At 48.1% G+C, this 22,535-nt stretch overlaps 1 protein-coding gene across 10 annotated transcripts; it reads left to right on the forward strand.

The window, feature by feature from the left end:
- The first annotated feature begins 5,740 nt into the window (after positions 1–5,740).
- On the forward strand, positions 5,741–18,338 carry CASP6 (caspase 6). Of its 10 annotated transcripts, none has more exons than XM_075998115.1 (7): positions 5,741–5,763; positions 11,097–11,139; positions 11,588–11,734; positions 12,200–12,276; positions 14,429–14,604; positions 16,873–17,032; positions 17,649–18,338. In XM_075998115.1, the coding sequence occupies exons 2-7, from the start codon at positions 11,111–11,113 to the stop codon at positions 17,885–17,887; spliced, it is 828 nt and encodes a 275-aa protein (XP_075854230.1). In that variant the 5' UTR covers positions 5,741–5,763; positions 11,097–11,110; the 3' UTR covers positions 17,888–18,338. The 10 variants fall into 10 exon arrangements, with proteins under 10 accessions (XP_075854230.1, XP_075854232.1, XP_075854229.1 ...); XM_075998117.1 differs by lacking the exon at positions 5,741–5,763 and adding an exon at positions 6,182–6,201; XM_075998114.1 differs by lacking the exon at positions 5,741–5,763 and adding an exon at positions 6,557–6,710.
- The last annotated feature ends 4,197 nt before the right edge of the window (positions 18,339–22,535 follow it).

A 22,535-nucleotide genomic window follows, 5' to 3' on the forward strand; every position in this document is an offset into this window, starting at 1 on the left:
TTTTTCAAGTCTTCAAATGTGGAGTCCAAGGGATGGAAAAGGTAAGGATACAAGTAACTCTTTTATAGAGCTCTTATTTACATGGAAAATTATTAACAGATGTATAAGAGAAAATCCCAGAAAACTTCCTTCTCTGTGAAAATGTGTATGGATGTTGAAAACTCTGCAACCTCTTGGAATGCCCGGCTGTGTTCCCACATTGATCTCTGCTCACCGCTGGTGCTGACGTTCCTGGCCAGGACCCCAAGTCACACATGTCCTGGTGACCTGTGGCCACAGCTGGAAAGGCAGAGGACAGCACGCGGAGAGGGGACTCTGTAAGTCATCACAGGCAGCACTGGGCAGAGGGCAAACACACTGTGAAAGGGCACGCTCCAGCTTTGAAGATGTGTCACTGCCAGGAACCTCACTACTCCCGGCTCGGTCGGTGGCAGCCGTCCCGACCGGAGCTGCTCTGTTAGACGAGGCAGTTGGGTGGCTGTGTCTAAGTGAGCAAACTGGGCTCCAGTTTAAATTTTTGGAACCCTTAATTGATACTTTCTTTCAAACTTTTATAGAAGGTACACTTTTGAAAATCATTATCAATACTTTATCAGTATTGTTGAAATGCCTGACCAGGTGACTTGAAATTTATAATGAATTTGTTACATTGAACACCCTTTTGCACCCGATCAGCACACTGGGTGGCATTTTATGGAAAAGGACAACATGCTCTGCCTCTGGAAAGGCCATAATCTGTAGACCCTTGTTCTGTAAGTTTTTGCTTAATTCCTTCCCCAAATTAGCTGTCCCTGTGAAAGCTAGACTTGGAAATCTAGGAGTTACCTCCAGTTTACTTTGGCCCAAATGCCCCGTCCAAACAAAGTGCGTTAACACAAGCCCTATAAAATAGCTCGCGCCCAGGAAAGGGCTGCACGGGAAACAGAACGCACACACGCCAGCCCTGCAGCCACCCACAGGGGGATTCGGGTTTGGTTGCAGACCACTGCGATAGAGCAAGTCACACTGTTGTTTTTTTTTGGTTTCCCAGTGCATGTAAAAGTTATGTTTATACTGTTCTGTAGTCTATCAGGTGTGCATTAGCATATGTCTTAAAAAATACATACCTTAATTTAAAAATACCTTATTGCTAAAAAATGATAAGGATCATTTGAGCCTTCAGCAAAGCATAATCCTTTTGCTGGTGGAGGGTCTTGCCTCGCGCTGATGGCTGCTGACTGGTCTGGGTGGTGGTTGCAAAGGCTGGGGTGGCTGTGGCAGTGTCTTAAAGAAGTAGCGAAGTTTGCTGTTTTGACTCTTCCTTTCATGAAAGATCTGAGCATGTGATGCTGTGTGATAGAATTTTACCTACAGAACTTCTTTGAAAATTGGAGTCAATGTCCTCACACCCTACTGCTCTTATATCAACCACATTTATGTAGTATTTTAATTCCTTTGTTGTCATTTCAACAGTATTCACAGCATCTTCACCAGGAGTAGATTCCACCTTAAGAAACCATCTTTGCTCATCCGTGAGAAGCAACTCCTCATCCGTGAAAGTCTTATCATGAGATCGCAGCAATTCAGTCACATCTTCAGTCCCCTCTTCTACTTCTAGGACTCTTGCTATTTCCGCCACATCTGCATTACTTCCTCACTGAACTCTTGAACCCCTCAAAGTTATCCTTGAGGATTGGAATCAATTTCTTCCAAACTCCTATTAATGTGGATATTTTGACCTCTTCCCATGAGTCTCAAATGTTCTTACTGGCATCTAGAATGGTGAATCCTTTCCAGAAAGTTTTCAATATACTTTGCCCAGATCTATCAGAGGAAATGCTATCTCTGGCAGCTATAGTCTTATGAAATGTATTTCTTAATAAGACTTGAAAGGCAAAAGTTCTTGATCTGGGGCCAGGTGCGGTGTCTCACCTGTAATCCTAGCACTCTGGGAGGCTGAGGTGGGCAGATCATTTGAGCTCAGGAGTTCGAGACCAGCTTGAGCAAGAGCGAGACCCCATCTCTACTAAAAAAAATAGAAATTAGCTGGACAACTAAAAAATACATATAAAAAAATTAGCTGGGCATGGTGGCGCATGCCTGTAGTCCCAGCTACTCGGGAGGCTGAGGCAGGAGGATCGCTTGAGCCCAGGAGTTTGAGGTTGCTGTGAGCTAGGCTGAGGCCACAGCACTCTTCTAACCTGGGCAACAGAGTGAGACCGTCTCAGAAAACAAAGTCATTGATCTATGTGCTGCAGAATGGATGTTGTACTAGCAGGCATGAAAACAGCATTAATCTACTGGTGCATCTCCAGAGAGCTCTTGCGTGACCAGGTGCATTGTCAGTGAGCAGTAATATTTTAAAAAGAATCTTTTTTTCTGAGCCCTAGATCTCAACAGCGGACTTAAAATATTCAGTAAACCATGCTGTAAGCAGGTGTGCTGTCATCCAGGCTTTGTTGTTTAGCACAGGCAGAGTAGATTTTGTGTTAATTCTTAAGGGCCATACGATTTTCAGAATGGTACACGAGCATTGGCTTCAATTTAAAGTCACTAGCTCCTAAAGAGAGTATGAACTAAAAATCCTAAGCCCTCTGCTAACTGAATGGACCCCTCTTGGCCAAGGCGACCCCAGAAACACCTTAAAGCTAACTCTAGCCATGAGGAGATGGGAGAGAGAGAGCACGATTACACATGGGCATTATTTCCCTTCATAAATATTCATGACTCTTCCTGTGGCTTGTTGAATATGTATATTTACGCTGCACAGTATAAAATCCTGTCCCTTTTGTCTCTTCTTTGAAGCACAAGCGCCTGACTTCTGGCCTGGGCTCTGCTTCCCAGTTGATTGGAAGGGCTGCCCAACAAGCTGCTACGCTTAAGAAGAAGAACAGCTCTCCTTTTTCCAAAGCATAAACCTTGTTATTTTATTTATTTTTGCTAACAGGAGTCAGCGTGTCCTTTGAAGCTGTGAAGCCAGGCCCCGACTTCTCTAGCCATGAAGGGCCCAGTCGGCCTCTCCCTCCAACACGTGGCAGCCAGTCTGTGTTGCAACCTGTGGTTTGGAGCCACTCGTCAGTGCTCTTCGCCTTGCACTTTCATGTTATGGAGACATTGTCTCTCCTTAAACCTCAGGAGTCAACCTCTGCTAGCTTCCAACTTTTCATCTTCAGCTTCCTCACCTCCCTCAGCCTTCACAGCACTGAACAGTTAGAGCCTTGCTAACTCCAGGTTTTGGCTTAAGGGGACATTGTGGGCGGTTTGATTTCTCCAGACCACTTGAACTTCCTCCATATCAGCAGTAAGGCTGTTTTGCTTTCTCAGCATTTGTGTGTTTACTGATGTAGCAGTAAATTTCCTTCAAGAACTTTTCATTTGCATTGACATCTTGGCTAACTGTTTAGGGCCACCAGGCCTAGCTTTCAGCCTGTCTTGGCTTTGAACATCCCTTCCTTACTAAGCTTAATCATTTCTAGCTTTTATTTGAAGTAAGAGATGTGTGAATTTTTCTTTCACTTTAACTTTTAGGGGCTATCGTGGAGTTATTAATAGGCCTAATTTCAACTTTGTTTTCAGGGTTTGGGAGGCTGGAGAAGTGGGAGAGAGACAGGGAAACGAAGTTCAGTGGAGCAGTTAGAACACACAACACTGATCAGTTACGGTCACCGTCCCATGCGGGCAACACCGATCAGTTACGGTCACCGTCCCATGCGGGCAACACCGATCAGTTACGGTCACAGTCCCATGCGGGCAACACCGATCAGTTACGGTCACCGTCCCATGCGGGCAACACCGATCAGTTGCGGTCACCGTCCCATGCGGGCAACACCGATCAGTTGCGGTCACCGTCCCATGCGGGCAACACCGATCAGTTACGGTCACCGTCCCATGCGGGCAACACCGATCAGTTACGGTCACAGTCCCATGCGGGCAACACCGATCAGTTACGGTCACCGTCCCATGAGGGCAACACCGATCAGTTACGGTCACAGTCCCATTCGGGCAACACTGATCAGTTACGGTCACCGTCCCATGCGGGCAACATTGATCAGTTACGGTCACCGTCCCATGCGGGCAACACCGATCAGTTACGGTCACCGTCCCATGCGGGCAACACCGATCAGTTATGGTCACCGTCCCATGCGGGCAACACCGATCAGTTACGGTCACCGTCCCATGCGGGCAACACCGATCAGTTACGGTCACCGTCCCATGCGGGCAACACGGCAACACCGATCAGTTACGGTCACCGTCCCATGCGGGCAACACTGATCAGTTACGGTCACAGTCCCATGCTGGTCACCGTCCCATGTGGGCAACACTGATCAGTTACGGTCACAGTCCCATGCTGGTCACCATCCCATGCGGGCAACACCGATCAGTTACGGTCACCGTCCTATGCGGGCAACACTGATCAGTTACGGTCACCGTCCCATGCAGGCAACATTGATCAGTTACGGTCACCATCCCATGCAGGCAACATTGATCAGTTACAGTCACCGTCCCATGCAGGCAACATTGATCAGTTACAGTCACTGTCCCATGCAGGCAACATTGATCAGTTACAGTCACCGTCCCATGCAGGCAACATTGATCAGTTACAGTTACCGTACCATGCAGGCAACATTGATCAGTTACGGTCACCGTCCCATGCAGGCAACATTGATCAGTTACGGTCACCGTCCCATGCAGGCAACATTGATCAGTTACGGTCACCGTCCCATGCGGGCAACACTGATCAGTTACAGTCACCGTCCCATGCAGGCACAGGTCATGCTGCCCCAGAACAGCTACAATGGAGACATCGGAGCTCCCTGATCAGAGGTCACCATAACAGATGTAATAATGAAAACGTTTGAACCATCACGAGAGTTACTAAAATGTGACACTGGGTCACAAAATGACATCTCTTGGAAAAATGGCACTGATAGACTTGCCCAAGGCAGGGTTGCCACAAACCTTCAATTTGCAAAAATGATAACGTGTAGAGTGCAGTAAAACGGGTTCTTTGCCCCTGACGCAGGGGTTACAGCAGGGACGCGGCATTTGATATGGCAGGCTCCATGTGAGGAGATGGGGAAATTCCCAAACCTGTCTCCCCAAGAATGTGGAGGAAGGGTTTTTAAAGACAGCTTGGTGGCCGGGCGCGGTGGCTCACGCCTGTAATCCTAGCTCTTGGGAGGCCGAGGCGGGCGGATTGCTCAAGGTCAGGAGTTCAAAACCAGCCTGAGCAAGAGCGAGACCCCGTCTCTACTATAAATAGAAAGAAATTAATTGGCCAACTGATATATATATATAAAAAATTAGCCGAGCATGGTGGCGCATGCCTGTAGTCCCAGCTACTCGGGAGGCTGAGGCAGAAGGATCGCTCCAGCCCAGGAGTTTGAGGTTGCTGTGAGCCAGGCTGACGCCATGGCACTCACTCTAGCCTGGGCAACAAAGCGAGACTCTGTCTCAAAAAAAAAAAAAAAAAAAAAAGACAGCTTGGTGAGCGCAGGACTAGGCAGTTGGGTCTGCTAACAGGCTGGGTTCGGAGCCACAGGGGCGGAGATTATCTTGAGGGGCTGAGTCCGTTCCTGGGTGGGGTCCAGACCAGCTGAGTCAGTTCCTTGGTCAGGGCCACCGGTCTGGGCAGGTTGTAGGGGACTGACATATATTTTCCTAGTTTAAGAATTAAAGTTAGTGAGTAATGTTCTGCCCCAAGTGTTTGAAAGTAATCTGTTCCATACAAGGTCCTTGTGATAAACAAGGATATTACCTAGACCATAACAAAGGACCTGAGTTGTAAGTAAGCAAGAGCTACCCCGCCCCGCAGCACTGGGGGTCTGGAGGCCATACGTGATTGCTGCGTAGACCCCATAAGATGGCTGGTTAGTCAATGCCGGGTAAGACCCCTCAAGGGAGGGGTGACCTAAGCCAGGCACAGCTGCCGGGGTTCAGCCGAAGATCTTAGGGGTCACCCTAAGAGAAGGTGGGGATGAGAAATGCCCTCTGCGGCTCACCTTGCCCATCCTTGCTAATCTTGGTCCTTTATGCCAAGTGCCTAGAGCAGCCACCTTGAAACTCTGAGTCAGGGGGTGTCTGCTTCCCTAAGGCTACGCTTTCCGGAACTTAGGGCTATGGCTGCCACGCCTTGGTGGTTGCGAACAAGGAACTAACTTTAATCTTTTAGAGTATAAAAGTAAAACTGACCCGGTGTATTATTACTCGAGTCAACCGTTGGTACGTGTGTGCGCCTTTTTCTTTGTGTTCTGCGCGTTTGTTTTGTGTTCTGTGTTCCTCCTCCGTCCTGTGACCGGGCCAGCCGCGGGTCGGCAGCTCCCCCAGGCTGCAGGGCGGGAAGACGGCTCCAAACGCAGCCCTGGGTTTCAAAGCCTGCCGGCCCTGGAGCAATGAGGGAAGCCAGGAACTCGGGGCGGGCCGGTCTTGCTCCCGGCCACCGGCCCACCTGCGGCCCGAACTCGTCCCCAACGCGCGCCCCGGCAGCTCGGGCGGGCAGGAAAAGCGGCGGCCGCAGGCGCCGAGTGCGGACAGCGCGCGGCAGGCGGCCTCGCGCCAGGCGACCCGCGCGTCCCCGGGGACAGCCGGCGCTTCCCGAGGGTCGCGGGCGCCTGGGCGTCGGGGGCGGAGCGGCGCCCTGTCCCCGCCCGCGCTCGGGCCGCAGGCCGGGCGGGGCGTGCGGGGCGCAGGAGCGGCGATGAGCGGGGCGCGGCGCGGGGCCCGCCGAGCAGGTAGTGGCGCCGCCGCGGGGCCTCGAGCAGGTGCGGGTGCGGGGCGGCTTCGCTCTGGGTGCGGGGAGCCGGGCCGCGGGCGCTGTGGCCGGGCGGGCGCCGCCGCTGTGGCCCCGGCCGCGCACACTGGCCCCGGCGGCCGGGCCGGATGCGCAGCTGGGCCTGGGAGTGGCTGTTCGCGAACTTCCAAGGGAAAAGTGAAGCGAGTGGCCGGCCCGGGCGACGGTGAGGGCGGCCCGCGCCCGCCGCCGGGCTAAGCCAAACCCGGGCGCGGCCTGCTGCTTCCCGGCGGGGCGAGCTGCGGCGCCGGCCTTTCTCCGCCGAGGCGCTAGCCGGCGCCCCGGGGACGCCCGCCACGCGCCACGCGGCCGGGAGCGCGCTGCGGGCGGGCGGGCGGGGCGGCCTGCGGGCCGGCGGGCTCCGGCTGCGGCTCACGTGGCTGGGCGGGGGCCGGGGCCGCCGTCGCCGCACCCTCCCCCGCTTTCCTTGGCTCCGGCCGGGTCTTGAGCTCCTCGCTTGTCCCCGCCCGCCCTGCGCCGCGCGGCCGGCGGCCCCCTCGGGCGGCGGGGCGGACGCCGTGGAGGGCGCGGGGAGGGTTCCAGGCGCCGCCGCGCGTGCAGGGGAGGCAGGAGGCCGAGCGAGGGAGTTTGGAGACGTGAGCGCTTGGTACGGGGCGGCCGGCCCGCCCGGCCGGAGGAGGAGACCTGCGACCGCGGGGACCGTCCGCCCGTCGGTCTCAGCCCGGCCGGAGGAGGAGACCTGCGACCGCGGGGACCGTCCGCCCGTCGGTCTCAGCCCGGCCGGAGGAGGAGACCTGCGACCGCGGGGACCGTCCGCCCGTCGGTCTCAGCCCGGCCGGAGGAGGAGACCTGCGACCGCGGGGTCCGTCCGCCCGTCGGTCTCAGCCCGGCCGGAGGAGGAGACCTGCGACCGCGGGGACCGTCCGCCCGTCGTCTCAGCCCGGCCGGCGAGACCCGCCTGCCCCGCGCCCGCCGGCGCCCGCCCCGCTGCGGTGCCCGCCGCTAACACGCAGTTGGAGGGTATCTGGAGGGGTTAGGAAGTTAGGGTTAGTGATTTGTTTTCTAAAAATTAAACTGCTTTAAGGGACAAGGAGGCGGCAGTTACCTTATGGTGGAAAGAAGTGAAAGGAGGTCAGTCAGATTTAGTAAAGGACGCATTTTTGATGGTGTTCTGAAGGGTGTCGCCTTCACTAAAATTTATTTTCTCCACGTCAAAGCCGTTTGTGTTTTAGCCAGATCATGTTTTTGTATTCCTGCAGTTGAATGCTACTTGTTAAGCGCGCCCTTCTAGAAAGCTCGCCTGCTCGGCACATGCAGCTCAAGGCGGCCATGACAGTAGTGTTGCTTTCTCTGGATCTGTGTGTAAAGTTTTTCAATTCCAGAAAGGGTTGGGACTTAGGTCCTGACGTCTGTCCCCAAGGCTTTCTGTGCTGGCTCAGCTTCTGCTAGAGTGGCAACAGGACCTTGTCATTCGTTGGTGCCGCGGGACGCAGGGTGAAGGTTAGCGCTGGCCAGAACCAGAGTTTCCACAGCCCAGTTTCTTTCTGCATCCATGGCATTAATATTAACAACAACAAGAACAAACTTTAAAAAGAATCCCTCACTCATATTGCCAAATCTGTTAGCTTTCAAATTTTTTTTTTTTTTAGGCACAGGGTCTTGCTACGCTGCCCAGGCTGAAATACAGTGGCTACTCACAGGCACGATCACAATGCACTGCAGCCTCAAACTGCTGGGCTCAAGCGATCCTCCTGCCTCTGCCTCCCAAGTAGCTAGGACCACAAGTGCACACCACTCGCACAGCCTGAATAGCATTTTACACAAAGTTTCTTGAGCAGCTACTTAATACTAGCTAGCCGTTCCTAACTCTGTAGGTCTGGACAGTGCTGAGGGTGATACATGAGACAACCCAAATTCACATCTTAAATGACATCATCTAAGCAGAGTTGCGAAGCTCCCTCACTGAGAACACGAGAAATGAGAGCTTTAAAGACACTCAGGACTACACCTCCAGTGTTTCTAGCCTCGGGGACGCAAGCTCGTTTGGTGACCGGCCATTTGGCACAGCTTCCGTCAGACACGCCAGGAGCCGCTGGCGCTGGGCCGTCGCTAGGGCTGGAAAGCAGGTGAGCCGCGGGCCTGCCAGCGCCCCTCCACCCAGGCAGCCTGGGCGCCTTCCAGGCTGCGCAGGGTTCTCAGCGGACTTGGCGTTCTGGCATGTGGATTTAACTTGCTTGGTTCGAAGCGATTCTGTTTCTTTATACGATTGAGTCAAAGGTGAGGAGGTGACGTTATCAAAAGGAGGCAGATCCTGGACAGGTTGAAAATGGAAGGAGTGGACTCCCTGTGCCGCCTCTGCAGAGCCGGGAGTGGGGAGCTCGCACCTGGTTACGGTGCTCACCTGGGGGTTGGAATCCAGAACCTTCTCAGCGGGGGTGCAGTACGGAGGACCAGTTAGAGACGCTGGTTTGGCTCTCAAACTTTAGTGTAAAGATCACCTTGTTAGGCCGGGCGTGGTGGCTCACGCCTGTAATCCTAGCACTCTGGGAGGCCGAGGCGGGCGGATTGCTCAAGGTCAGGAGTTCGAAACCAGCCTGAGCAAGAGCGAGACCTCGTCTCTACTATAAATAAAAAAGAAATTAGTTGGCCAACTAATATACATAGAAAAAATTAGCCGGGCATGGTGGCTCATGCCTGTAGTCCCAGCTACCCGGGAGGCTGAGGCAGGAGGATCGCTTGAGCCCAGGAGTTTGAGGTTGCTGTGAGCTAGGCTGACGCCACGGCACTCACTCTAGCCTGGGCAAGAAAGCGAGACTCTGTCTCAAAAAAAAAAAAAAAAAAAGATCACCTTGTTAAAAATACAGGTCGCCACCCCCTTCCTCCAGGATTCTGACTGTCTCAGGATCCAGGAATCTGCATTTTGACATGCACACCCAAAATTCTGATGCAGCAGGTTGGGGTGACTTAGATCCTGTTGACAGGAGACGCCTTAGTGGGGTCTTGGTTGGGTCTGGCTGTTGGGCCCATTCCTCGAGGAACAGGCTAATGTGACTGGCTTAAGGGGGTCTTGAACTGAGTCCCCCGCCTCACCGCCACCCCCCGGGCGTGCCTTCCTCAGGGAGAAGTGCGGTTGAGCAGTCAGGTGATCGGGGCTGTGAGGAGGGGCAACGCGACCCTCTCGGCTAGATGATGGGCTGGAGTCCACGGCTCAGGGTCATTCTTCCTCAAGGGGCACATCTCGCTGTGCTGTCAGTGTCTCAGTTTATTCGTATTCCCCCTCCCCTCTGAGCTGCTGAGTTTATCAGGTGAAAACAGATTCACGAGCAGAAAGATCCTTATTGTAGAAGACGCTACGCATGTCGCACTGTCCCATATGGAACCCACGGGCCACGGGTGGGTATTTTTTACATTACTTGAGCTCCCCAGTTGCACTAGCTGCCTTTCGAGTGCTCAGTAGACGCGTGGCCGGCGGCTACGCGATGAGACGGCGCAGAACAGAACGGTCCCGTCGGCACGGGAAGTCTGCTGCACAGCACTGCTCGGGAGTGGCGGGGGACGCGGGCACGGGAAGTCTGCTGCACAGCACTGCTCGGGGAGTGGCGGGGGACGCGGGCACGGGAAGTCTGCTGCACAGCACTGCTCGGGAGTGGCGGGGGACGCGGGCACGGGAAGTCTGCTGCACAGCACTGCTCGGGAGTGGCGGGGGACGCGGGCACGGGAAGTCTGCTGCACAGCACTGCTCGGGAGTGGCGGGGGACGCGGGAAGGCTGTGGAGGGAGGAGAAGTCTGATGAGAGGGGAGTGGAGGGCTCCCACAACAGGGTCAGAAATGCAGATCACGCGCTGAGCCTTTGCGTCCCCTTCCTCCACCCAAAGCTGCTCTCCGGCCGAGGGGGAGACCCCGCACTAACGCCACTGCAGTGCAGCTCTCCGCGGGACTCTAGTCCTCCTCCGTTTCAGAAAATATTCGCAAAAACCATTTTCCTCATTAACCATTTTCTTATTTCATTCAAGTTCTATAATCACAGAACTGTGTTGCTGTAAGCGTAGTTTGCACTGAATGCATTTGTGCACCATTTGCTCCATTTCTGTTTATAAGATTATGTATTACTTTGCAGGTAAGAGTTGGGGGTGAGAAAGCTTTGAGCTTTAATTTACAGTGCATTTGTTAGTTATTATTAATAGGAAGCCGTTTCCCTTTTCTTCCCCTTATCCCGTCTCTTTGAATACTCCGGCTGTTAAACTAACCAAAATAGACGTGTCTTAGAGTTTAGGAGTCACAGGGAGGATGGGAGTTTCTGCCGGGTTTTACTACCATTAAGTCAAAAAATAAATTAATTAACAAAAGTCAACTTTTTTTTTAATAGGTGGGGAGCAAAACATGACAGAAACAGATGCCTTCTATAAAAGGTAAACACGCGCTCTTCTCTGTCAAAGGGCTCTTCCTTGGGCGGTCAGGGTCAGCCTGTGAATGGAGCAAGAATGGGAGCTGGCTCGCAAGCGGCCGCGCAGGCCGGGCCCGGAGCCGGAGCGACGCTCCAGGTCGTCGCTAGGTGGAGAGTCATCGGCACGTTGGGCCGAGGGCCAGAGCGTGGCCCTGGGCCAGGCTGTCCCGGGTCCTGGGCAGCAGGGCAAGGACATGCAGGCCGGGGCGGGGCGGGGCCCAGGCCGGCGCGGCCGCGTCCACATGAGTTGGTGCAGACACATTCCAGGGCTCTGCTGAGCACGGCCGTCCCCAGAGCACACAGGAGTGTCGCCTGGCGGGAGGGAAGCAGTGACCTCTGTCCACACGTGCCCCGGGCCTTGGAGGAGCTTGTTATTTAAGTCACTTGAAGTGACTGTTCTGTTGCGTTAACAGTGAAACGTTCGATCCGGCAGAAGAGTACAGGATGGACCACCGGAGGAGAGGGGTCGCTTTAATCTTCAACCACGAGAGGTTCTTCTGGCACTTGACGCTGCCCGAGAGGCGGGGCTCGAGCGCCGACAGGGACAACCTCACCCGCAGGTAGCGTGTCGCACGCCGGGACACCGAGGGGTAGCAGAATATTTACCGCGCCGCGATCACGATCCCGAGTCCTTGCGGAGAGGCCTGCTGGGCTCGGCCTGCCCTAGGAACGTGCCGGGTGCGATCACGATCCCGAGTCCTTGCGGAGAGGCCTGCTGGGCTCGGCCTGCCCTAGGAACGTGCCGGTCGTCTCGCCTGCGCCGCGCCGCTCGCGAGGGCTTGGCCTGGCGCTGTCGCGCAGCGTCGCCCGCTGTCACCCGCTCCGCAGTGAATCAGCTGTCGCGAGCAAATCCTTCCCCGCCCTGGGCGAAGCAAGGGAAAACCATCGTCGTCCTATCGAGTTTTTTTCTCCTAAAGAAAAGTAAATGTATATGTCATAAAAATGTGTATAGATTCCTCAAAAGTAAGGGTGTTTGACAACTTTGAACATCTTACAAGCTAACATTCCATTTACCATATCACCAGGTTTTCAGACCTAGGATTTGAGGTGAAATGCTTTAATGATCTCAAAGCAGAAGAACTACTGCTCAAAATTCACGAGGGTAGGTAGCTTTGCTCTTGTATAGTTCTTCCTCCTCTGGCCTTTAGTCCTTTATCCTCGCTGTAAAAACAGGTACAAATAATTAATTGTGCCGGGCAGGGTGGCTCACGCCTGTAATCCTAGCACTCTGGGAGGCTAAGGTGGGCGGATTGCTCAAGGTCAGGAGTTCGAAACCAGCCGGAGCAAGAGCAAGACCCTGTCTCTACTATAAATAGAAAGAAATTAATTGGCCAACTAAAAACATATAGAAAAACTTAGCCAGGCATGGTGCCACATGCCTGTAGTCCCAGCTACTCGGGAGGATCCCTTGAGCCCAGGAGTTTGAGGTTGCTGTGAGCTAGGCTGACACCATGGCACTCTAGCCTGGGCAACAGAGTGAGACTCTGTCTCAAAAAAAACCAAAATTAATTGTGTGACAAAAAAGTATTATTCCTTTAGCAAGGGTTGTAGGGTTTGGTTGCACCTCTGTTTATATCACCCACTAGATTTGGAGATCCCTGCAAAGTATTATGCCTCCGAGGTTTATATTTAGCATTCTACAGTCTGTTACTCTAGAACTGCATGAAATGAACTGTTCGTTTGGTGGTAAAAGTCTAAGATAGAAATGCTACAGGTGTCGGGCAGTTGATAGGCCTGTTTTTAAATTGACTCTCCACACCCCATTTTCTCACTGGCTTCAAAAGTGTTGATTTACATTCATTATCTCCTTTAATTTGCATAACATCACTGTGCAGTAGATATTCTGGATTTTATTTTTTTGAGACAGGGTATCACTCTGTCACCCAGGCTGGAGTGCAGTGGTATGATCGCAGCTCACTGCAACCTTGAAATCCTGGACTCAGGCGACCCTCCTGGCTCAGCCTCCCCTGTAGCTAGGACTACAGGTGTGCACCGCCACACCTGGCTAATGTTTCTTATTATAACTTATAATAATCACTGCATGCCATGAGTTTTCAAATCACTTGCCAATTAACTATTAGGATATTTCGATAATTATTCTAAACTTCAGAGCTCTTCCTTAAGCCATGCATCATTTTAACTGGCTGTTGGCCAGATTTTCTACTTTAATCAAGCTTTGAAGGACATCAGTCTCATGTCTTCACACTCTTGGAAGCTCTCAGCGCTGTAGACTTAAAGACAGGCAGCGGATGTTGCCTTCGCTGGAGATGCAGCGGCGTGGGGGGCGGGGGGCGCTGAGCAGCAGTTTCCGGGTCTTTCCAGTCTGCTCTTAAGAAGGGCTCTGAATTCAAACAAACTTTTAATTTATTGCCACAGTAGCTTGGATTTTATTTTCATTTTATTTTTTTGAGACCGGGTATCACTCTGCCACCTGGGCTGGAGCGCAGCGGTGTGATCATTGCAGCTCACTGCAACCTTGAACTCCTGACTCAGCCTCCCCTGGAGCTAGGACTACAGGTGTGCACCGCCACACCTGGCTAATGTTTCTTATTTTTTGTAGAGATGGAGTCTCGCCATATTGCAAACTCCTAGCCTCCCAAAGCACTAGGATTATGGGCACGAGCCACCACACCTGGCCATAACATTTAGCTTTTAAAGGAGGTTTCCCCATCATAATTCCTTTATGTTCTCTACATCATTCAATGTTTAAGAAAAGCTAATGAAATTTGGTCAAACTCTATGACTTTTAAATTTAATAAGTTTAGATTTTTAAAAATCAGATACAGGCCGGGCGTGATGGCTCACGCCTGTAATCCTAGCTCTCTGGGAGGCCGAGGCGGGTGGATTGCTCGAGGTCGGGAGTTTGAAACCAGCCTGAGCAAGAGCAAGACCCTGTCTCTACTATAAATAGAAACTAATTGGCCAACTAATATATATAGAAAAAATTAGCCGGGCATGGTGGCGCATGCCTGTAGTCCCAGCTACTTGGGAGGCTGAGGCAGAAGGATTGCTTGAGCCAGGAGATTGAGGTTGCTGTGAGCTAGGCTGACGCCATGGCACTCACTCTAGCCTAGGCAACAAAGCGAGACTCTGTCTCAAAAAAAAAAAAAAAATGAGATACAGTATGATACATTGATTAAAGATTAAATTATTACAGATATTTTAAAGAACAAATTTTCTGCTTCCCCCAATCCTATGAATATAACAGGCATCTTATTTTCATTTCTGTGTGTACTTTTTGGGGGGCTTTGTAGTGTCAACTTCTAGCCACGCCGACGCCGACTGCTTTCTGTGCGTCTTCCTGAGCCACGGCGAAGGCAATCACGTTTACGCCTATGACGCTAAAATTGAAATTCAGACGCTGACTGGCTTGTTCAAAGGAGACAAGTGTCAGAGCCTGGTTGGAAAACCCAAGATATTTATCATTCAGGTAAGACTGATTATCATCTTACTTACAGAGTCCCCGGTTCTATGCATGAGATGATAAAGGTCTAAAAGCCAATTCTGAAAGTAACTGGAAAGGTCCTCTTTGAATCCTAGCCAGTCAGTTGCACTTTGGGCTATTAGTGACCATTCTTTCTTGACACTCAGTATCTTTATTAGATAAAAACAGTGTTTGGGTTGACATTTGAAGTGACTCACAAAATAACCAACGTGCGACTCCCTGGCCGAGTGGAGTCACGCACGACAGCCCCATCAGACCGGCTCGCTCTGGGCCCGCGGGAAGAATGCGGGGAGAGCCTGGGCGTGGGGAGAGCGGGTGGCCATAAGCAAAGAAGTTCAGGGCGACGGCTTGGCTTCAGGGTTGGACGGCTGCGCCGGGATGCCCGTGGGACACGGAGTTGGGGATACAAGTCTAGACCCTAAGACGGGCGTCCCGGGCTGGCGCAGCGCGCTGGGAGTCATCGGGCTGGTCCGGAACGGAAGCCGGGCGGTAGATGAGTTTACAACCGCGTGGACTATGGCCTGAAAACTGAGAGTAAAACAAAACTGAGGGACACCAGTGAGGAATGGGCTGAAGAGGAAAGAGAGGTGACAGAACAGGAGAAAAATTGGGAAAAAAACCAGTGAAAATAGTGACGTGATTGTTCATGAAAAAGGGAGTGGCCAACACTGTCGACACAAACGAATCGAGTCATTAGCCGCGGTGGAGGACATGCTTTGCCAAATTATCTTTCTGTGCCTCAGATTCTTTATCTGTGACTTGAGGGTAACGGCGCCTGCCTCAAGGGGCTGTGAGGACAGAGTGACCTGACCTAACAAAGGACACCTTAGAACAGTGCCTGGCATGTGGCAAGCCCTCGACAAAGCCTCTTATTCTCACTGCATTGGCCTGGCAGGTGACGCCAAGTTAACGGAGTTCTGTGTTATGTTTAGGAAGGAAAGTGGAAAATAAGGTCTGAAAATAAGCCTGATAATACTAAGACGAAAACCTCCCTGTAAAAATGGGGGATTAGGGATCTTCCATTTATTTGACAACTTTGAAATCACTCAGGACTTTCTTTTGATGCTTTTAATTCTGTAATTAACCATTTCAGAATTGAGGTATTTATAATGTTCAACAGAATCTTGTTAGGTCAGTGCATTAGTTTATAGGGTTGCCATAACAAAATGCCACAGGCTGGGTGGCCTCAACAGCAGACATTCTGATCTCAGTTCTGGAAACTGGAAGTCTGAGACCAAGATGTTGGCAGGGTTGGTTTCTCCTGAGGGAACCTGAGGGCTTTCTCCTTGGCCTACAGACGGCCGTCTTGTCACTGTGCCTTTGTGTGGTCTCTCCTTCTGTGCTTGTCTGTGTCTCAGTCTCTTATCTTTATAAGGACACCAGTCAGCCGGGCGCGGTGGCTCACGCCTGTAATCCTAGCACTCTGGGAGGCTGAGGCGGGAGGATCGCTGAAGGTCAGGAGTTCGAAACCAGCCTGAGCAAGAGCCAGACCCCGTCTCTACTAAAAATAGAAATAAATTAATTGGCCAACTAAAAAATAAAAAATAAGGACACTAGTCTTACTGGGTTAGTGCCCACACAAACCACCTCCTTCATCTTAATCACCTCTTTAAAGGCCTTATCTCCAAATACTGTCACATTTGAGGTACTGGGGCTAGAACTTCCGCATATGAATTTTCAGCTTGTAACAGTCACTTGAGAGAATAATTTAATGTTAGCCTCTGAGTCAGAATCAGTGGGTATTTGAGACTTCACAGTGGGAGCAAAGAGAGGAAGGCATGTTAATGGGTGTCTATTCTTAGGCCAGGCAGGTCATCTTGACTTAACAATGTACGGCAGCAGCCTGGCAAGCAGAACCCCATCTGGAAATACAGTACCCGATTAAATAGAAACACTTAGGTAAAGATTACAGCTTTTAAAAGAGAAGGTGATTCTTGGTCCTATGGGTGTAGTTAATCATTAAGAAATTTTAAAAGCACAAGCTTTGTCTTTCTCTACATTGTACCTTTCAACCAATATAATTTGGCATGTAGTTGGGGATGACATGTTTTCTTTAGTTAATGTTAAAAAAAACAAAACCAGGGAACCAACCTTGTCGGCTTTGGTCTCCACCAAACCTGAATGTACTGCGTTTGAACTGCTTGTGTGCCTTCTGCTGCCGTGGAAACGACGACATACACATTGCTGTACACAGCAAGCACTAGGAAGAAAACAGTAAGCAGGAGAGGTGGTTTTCTCCCTCCCATTTGGTAGGCATGTCGGGGAAACCAGCATGACGTGCCCGTCCTTCCTTTGGATGAAGTGGATCATCAGCCTGACAAGCTGGACACCAACGTAACGGAGGTGGACGCAGCCTCAGTTTACACGCTGCCTGCCGGGGCAGACTTCCTCATGTGCTACTCGGTTGCCGAAGGTGTGTTGCTGTTCAATACAAACACATAAGTGGCTCTCTTGGCTAAGTTCCTGTAAGTTTCACCTTTGATGAGCTTGGGTCAGGTCCTTCTGTTGGGACACGGTGATTTGATCCTGAAGCTCACAGGCTTAGAAAGGATTTCTTTGATCACATGATGTGAAGAGATAAATTGAAAGGGTAAAATACCTTGTAGAAAAACCACTCCTGAATGCTACGTTGGATAAAGCAATAAGTCTAATTATATTAAATATTAGGAGCCTGCTATCAGTTACTGATGGTGGTAGTGCTCTTGTGGTAATACCAGAATATTTTTCAACAGAACTTTCTATGAGTAATAGTTATTCTTTGCTTATATGGGTAAATAATTTTGTTTTACTTTCTAATAATCTTGGGTCTTTCAAAATCATTTTCTGACTACCATCTTGGGAATTTTTTAGGAAATTATATAGAATTGTCAACAGAAAAATTTTAAAGCCATATTACGGACACATAATATGGCTTTTCCAGTGATTTTTGAGAGCTTACACTTCTATAACTGTAAATTATGAAGGTGTTTTTCAGTCACAGTAATTGAAAGCCAGAAAACTACAGTAACGTTTTCTTCCTCATTTTTTAGGCTATTATTCTCACCGGGAAACTGTGATGGGTTCGTGGTACATTCAAGATTTGTGTGAGATGTTGGGGAAATACGGCTCCTCCTTGGAGTTCACAGAGCTGCTCACACTGGTGAACAGGAAAGTGTCTCGGCGCCGAGTGGACTTCTGCAAGGACCCAAGTGCAATTGGAAAGAAGCAGGTTCCCTGCTTTGCCTCCATGCTAACTAAAAAGCTGCATTTCTTTCCAAAATCTAAGTAATAGAGGCTATTTTTATCTTAAAATCTGTATTCAAGATATCTTTCCCTTTTTATATCGATAAGGATCACTAGGTTGCAGCACATGGTCCTGCAATGTGTAAAATATTTTTAGGCTTAATGCCCAGCAAAGAACTGCCTTTTTTCTCACTAAATAGTTCATGTTGGACATGGTGAAAGGGTTTGATATGTAGAAACATAATCCTCAGAAAATTACTATAAATAAAAAGCTACAAACTTTTGTAATATTTGATTTTTTTAGTAAACTGCAAGGTTATGCAAAATGTCTGGCTGATTTAACTTGTATTTTACTTTTTTATGAAAGTTTATTGTATAATGGGGTTTTTAAATTTTTTATAAGGCTGGTCAATGTATAATGTTTTTAAAGGTTTTTGAAACCCAAGAATTAGGTGGTTATCCCTTAATAAAATACTTGAAATTCATGTTTTATTAAATTTTTCTAAGTCACATTCTTATTTGTGTAATTTATGGCAGACTTATTAATTCCTACTTTAAAAAAATCAGCCTGAGGATGAAATATTAAAACATACTAATTCTTAGCTACTATAGGCTAAACATCTGCAAAATCTAATTCCTTGCCAGCATCTTCCATGTTAAGTTCCCATACTGTCCAATGGTCATCAGACCCATTCACAAACTATCACATTAATAGAATAGATGTTACTGTTAAGGTCCAGTTCTTATTAATAGATAACATTTGAATAATACTGTTTTGTTAATAGCCTTCCAGAGGCTAAAGAAGGTTAAATGAGCTTTCAGTTTGATATCTGTAACTTGTGAATTGCTAGTTCAAAAGCAATAGTTTACATATGTTGTTTCAGTTGCAGTTCAAAAAGTACCAACTGTACTTTATGGTTAGCAGGACATTTATCTACACCTTTTTGATAAAGATCTTCCTTATAGCTACTGCATATTAAAAAGAGAAGTTGGGAGAAAGGGAGCAAGGATCAACGAAACAAAAAGTTGGTTCTTTTTTTTTTTTTTTTTTTTTTTTGAGACAGAGTCTCGCTTTGTTGTCCAGGCTAGAGTGAGTGCCGTGGCGTCAGCCTAGCTCACAGCAACCTCAAACTCCTGGGCTTGAGTGATCCTTCTGCCTCAGCCTCCCGAGTAGCTGGGACTACAGGCATGCGCCACCATGCCCGGCTAATTTTTTATATATATATCAGTTGGCCAATTAATTTCTTTCTATTTATAGTAGAGACGGGGTCTCGCTCTTGCTCAGGCTGGTTTTGAACTCCTGACCTTGAGCAATCCGCCCGCCTCGGCCTCCCAAGAGCTAGGATTACAGGCGTGAGCCACAGCGCCCGGCCTAAAAAGTTGGTTCTTTGAAAAAATAAAATCTATACACCACTAGCCAGATTAACCAGAAATAGATGAGAAAGGGCTCAGATAAGCTCAATCAGAAATGAAAAAGGAGACATTAAAACTGATACCACAGGAATACAAAATATCAGCTGTGAATACTATGAAAACCTCTACTCAAACTAAAAAACCTAGAGAAAATGGATAGATTCTTGGAAACACACAACCTCCCAAGCCCAAATCAGGAAGAAATAGAAACCCCCGAACAGACCAGTAATGAGCAGTGAGATTGAAGCAGTAACAAAAAATCTGCTGACAAAAAGAAAGTATCAGACCAGATGGATTCACAGCTGAATTCCACTAGACCTACAAAGAACTGGTACCTATTCCATATTCCACTATTCCATAACATCAAGAAGAAGGGAATCCTCCCTAACTCATTCTATAAAGCCAGTATAACCCTGATACCAAAGCCAGGAAAGGACACGACAAAGAAAACCAAACCATTATCCCTTATGAACATTGATGTAAAAATCCTTAAAAAAATAATAGCAAACTGAATTCAACAGCACATCAAAAAGATAATCCACCATGATCAAGTGGATTTCATCCAAGGGATATAAAGATGGTTTAACATATACAAATCAATAAACATGCGTCATCACATAAACAAAGACCACAAGTTCATCTCAATAGATGCAGAAAAACCATTCAACAAAATCCAGTACCCTTTCAAAATAAAAACTCAAAAAAACTAGGCATAGAAGCAACATACCTGAAAATTATAAAAGCCATATACAACAAACCCACAGCCAACATCATAATGAATTGGGAAAAGTTGAAAGCATTACTAAGAACTGGAATAAGACAAGGGTGTCCACTGTTACCACTTCTGTTCAACATAGTATTGGAAGCCCTAGCCAGAGCAATAGGTAAGAGAAGGAAATGAAGGGCATCCAAACTGGGAAAGAGGAGGTCAAACTATCTGTTGATATTATCATATCTAGAAAACCCTGAAGACTCCAGTGGAATTGATAAGTTCAGCAAAGCCTCAGGTTACAAAATCAGTGTACACAAACCAGTAGCATTTTTGTATACTAATGACAGTCAACTTGAGAGTCAAATCAAGGACTCAATACCATTTTCAATAGGTTTAAAAAAAAACCCCAAAACCTAGGAATATACATAACAAAGGATGTTAAAGACCTCTACAAGGAGAACTATAAAACACGGATGAAAGAAATCACCGATCACACAAACAAACGGAAAAGCATGCCCTGCTCATGGATTGGTAGCATCAACATAGTTAAAATGTCCATACTACCCAAAGTGATTTACAGATTCAATGCAATCCCCATCAAAATACCAGTATCATATTTCACAGATCTAGAAAAAATAATCCTAACCTTTATCTGGAAACAAAAAGCCCAAATAGGCAAAGAATCTTAAGTAAAAACAACAAATCTGTAGGCATCACATTACCTGACTTTAAATTATACTACAAGCCTATAGTAACCAAAATAGCATGGTATTGGTATAAAAGCAGAGACATAGACTGATGGAACAGAAGAGAGTGCCCAGAAATAAAGCCATCTACCTACAACTAACTGATATTTGAGAAAACAGACAACATACACTGGGGAAAGGAAGCTAGTCTAGTCAATAAATGGTGCTGGGAAAACTACATAGCAACATGCAGAAGAATTAACCAGGATCCCTATCTCTTGCCATATACAAAAATTAATTCAAGATGGATTAAAGACTTAAATGTAAGGCATGAAACCATTACAATTCTAGAAGAAGGTGTAGGAAAAATTTTTAGACATTAGCCTAGGCAAAGAATTTATGACTAACACCCCGAAGGCAAATGTAGCAAAAACAACAACAAAAAAGAGGACTTAATTAAATTAAAAAGCTTCTGCTCAGCAAAGAAAATAAGCGACAAAGTAAATAGACAACTTACGAAGTGGGAGAAAATACAAACTATACATCTGACAAAGGACTGTTACCCAGAATCTACAAAGAACTTAAACAATTCAGCAAGAAAAAAAAACCACCCCATCAACAAGTGAGCAAAATATATGAACAGAAGTTTTTCAAAAGAAGTTAGCAAATGGCCAACAAACATGAAAAAAATGCTCAATATCACGAATCATCAGTGAAGTACAAATGAAAACCACAATGAGATATTACCTTATCCATATCAGAATGGCCATTATTAAAAAGTCAAAAAACAACAGATACTGACATAGATATATAGAGAAAGGAATGCTTATGCATTGTTGGTGGGACTGCAAATTAGTGCAACCTCTATAGAAAACAGTATAGGGATTCCTCAAAGAAATAAATGTAGGCCTACCATTTGATACAGCAATCCCACTCTGGGTATCTACCCAAAGGAAATGAAGTCATTCTATCAAAAGGACACCCGAAAGCAAATTCACAATTGCAAAGATGTGGAATCAAACTAAGTGCCCTTCAATTTCATGAGTGGATAAAGAAAATGTCACACACACACACACACACACACCACGGAGCCATAAAAAGAAATCAACTAATGTCATTTGTAGCAACATGGATGGAAACGGAGACCATTATCTTAAGTGAAGTATATCTGGAATGGAAACCCCAACACCATATGTTCTCACTAATAAGTGGGAGGTAATAGATGGGTACACATGGGCACAAAGTGATATAAAGGACATGAAAAACCAAGAAGGGGGGGTGGGAGGGTGTGGGATAAAAACTTACCTATTGGGTATAATGAATACTATTCTGATGATGGACACACTAAAAAACCCTAACTTAAGCATTTTATAAGATATCCATGTAATGGAAACACTTGTAATATTTTGAAAAAAAAAAAAAAATTTGGCCAGGCATGGTGGCTCACACCTGTAATCCCAGCACTTTGGGAGGCTAAAGAGGGAGGATTGCTTTAGGCCACGAGTTCGACACCAGCCTGAGCAACATAGGGAGACCCTGTCTCTACAAAAAAGAAAAATAAAAAAAGAAGTTAATAACAAGGTAATTCCATGGGAAGCTAAGGCAGTTTGCGTCCAGCCTAGGCAACACAGCAAGACATGGTCTGTCAAAAAATAATAATAAAATAGAAAAAAAGACAATTCCAAGCATAAGAATGAAGGTAGATGCCAAGCACACCAACCCTTTTACCTCCACATGGGGAAAAACCATGGAATGGTATGACAAGGATTTTTAGCTAGCAGCAGCTGCTGCTGCTTTAATGGATGCATGCAAGCCCTTTCTAACATCTTAACAAGTCATGAAAACCACAAACTAAATTTTCAAGGGAGAACTTCAAGGAATAC

The sequence above is a fragment of the Microcebus murinus genome, chromosome 27, assembly GCF_040939455.1.
Source record: "Microcebus murinus isolate Inina chromosome 27, M.murinus_Inina_mat1.0, whole genome shotgun sequence".
Classification (NCBI taxonomy): domain Eukaryota; kingdom Metazoa; phylum Chordata; class Mammalia; order Primates; family Cheirogaleidae; genus Microcebus; species Microcebus murinus.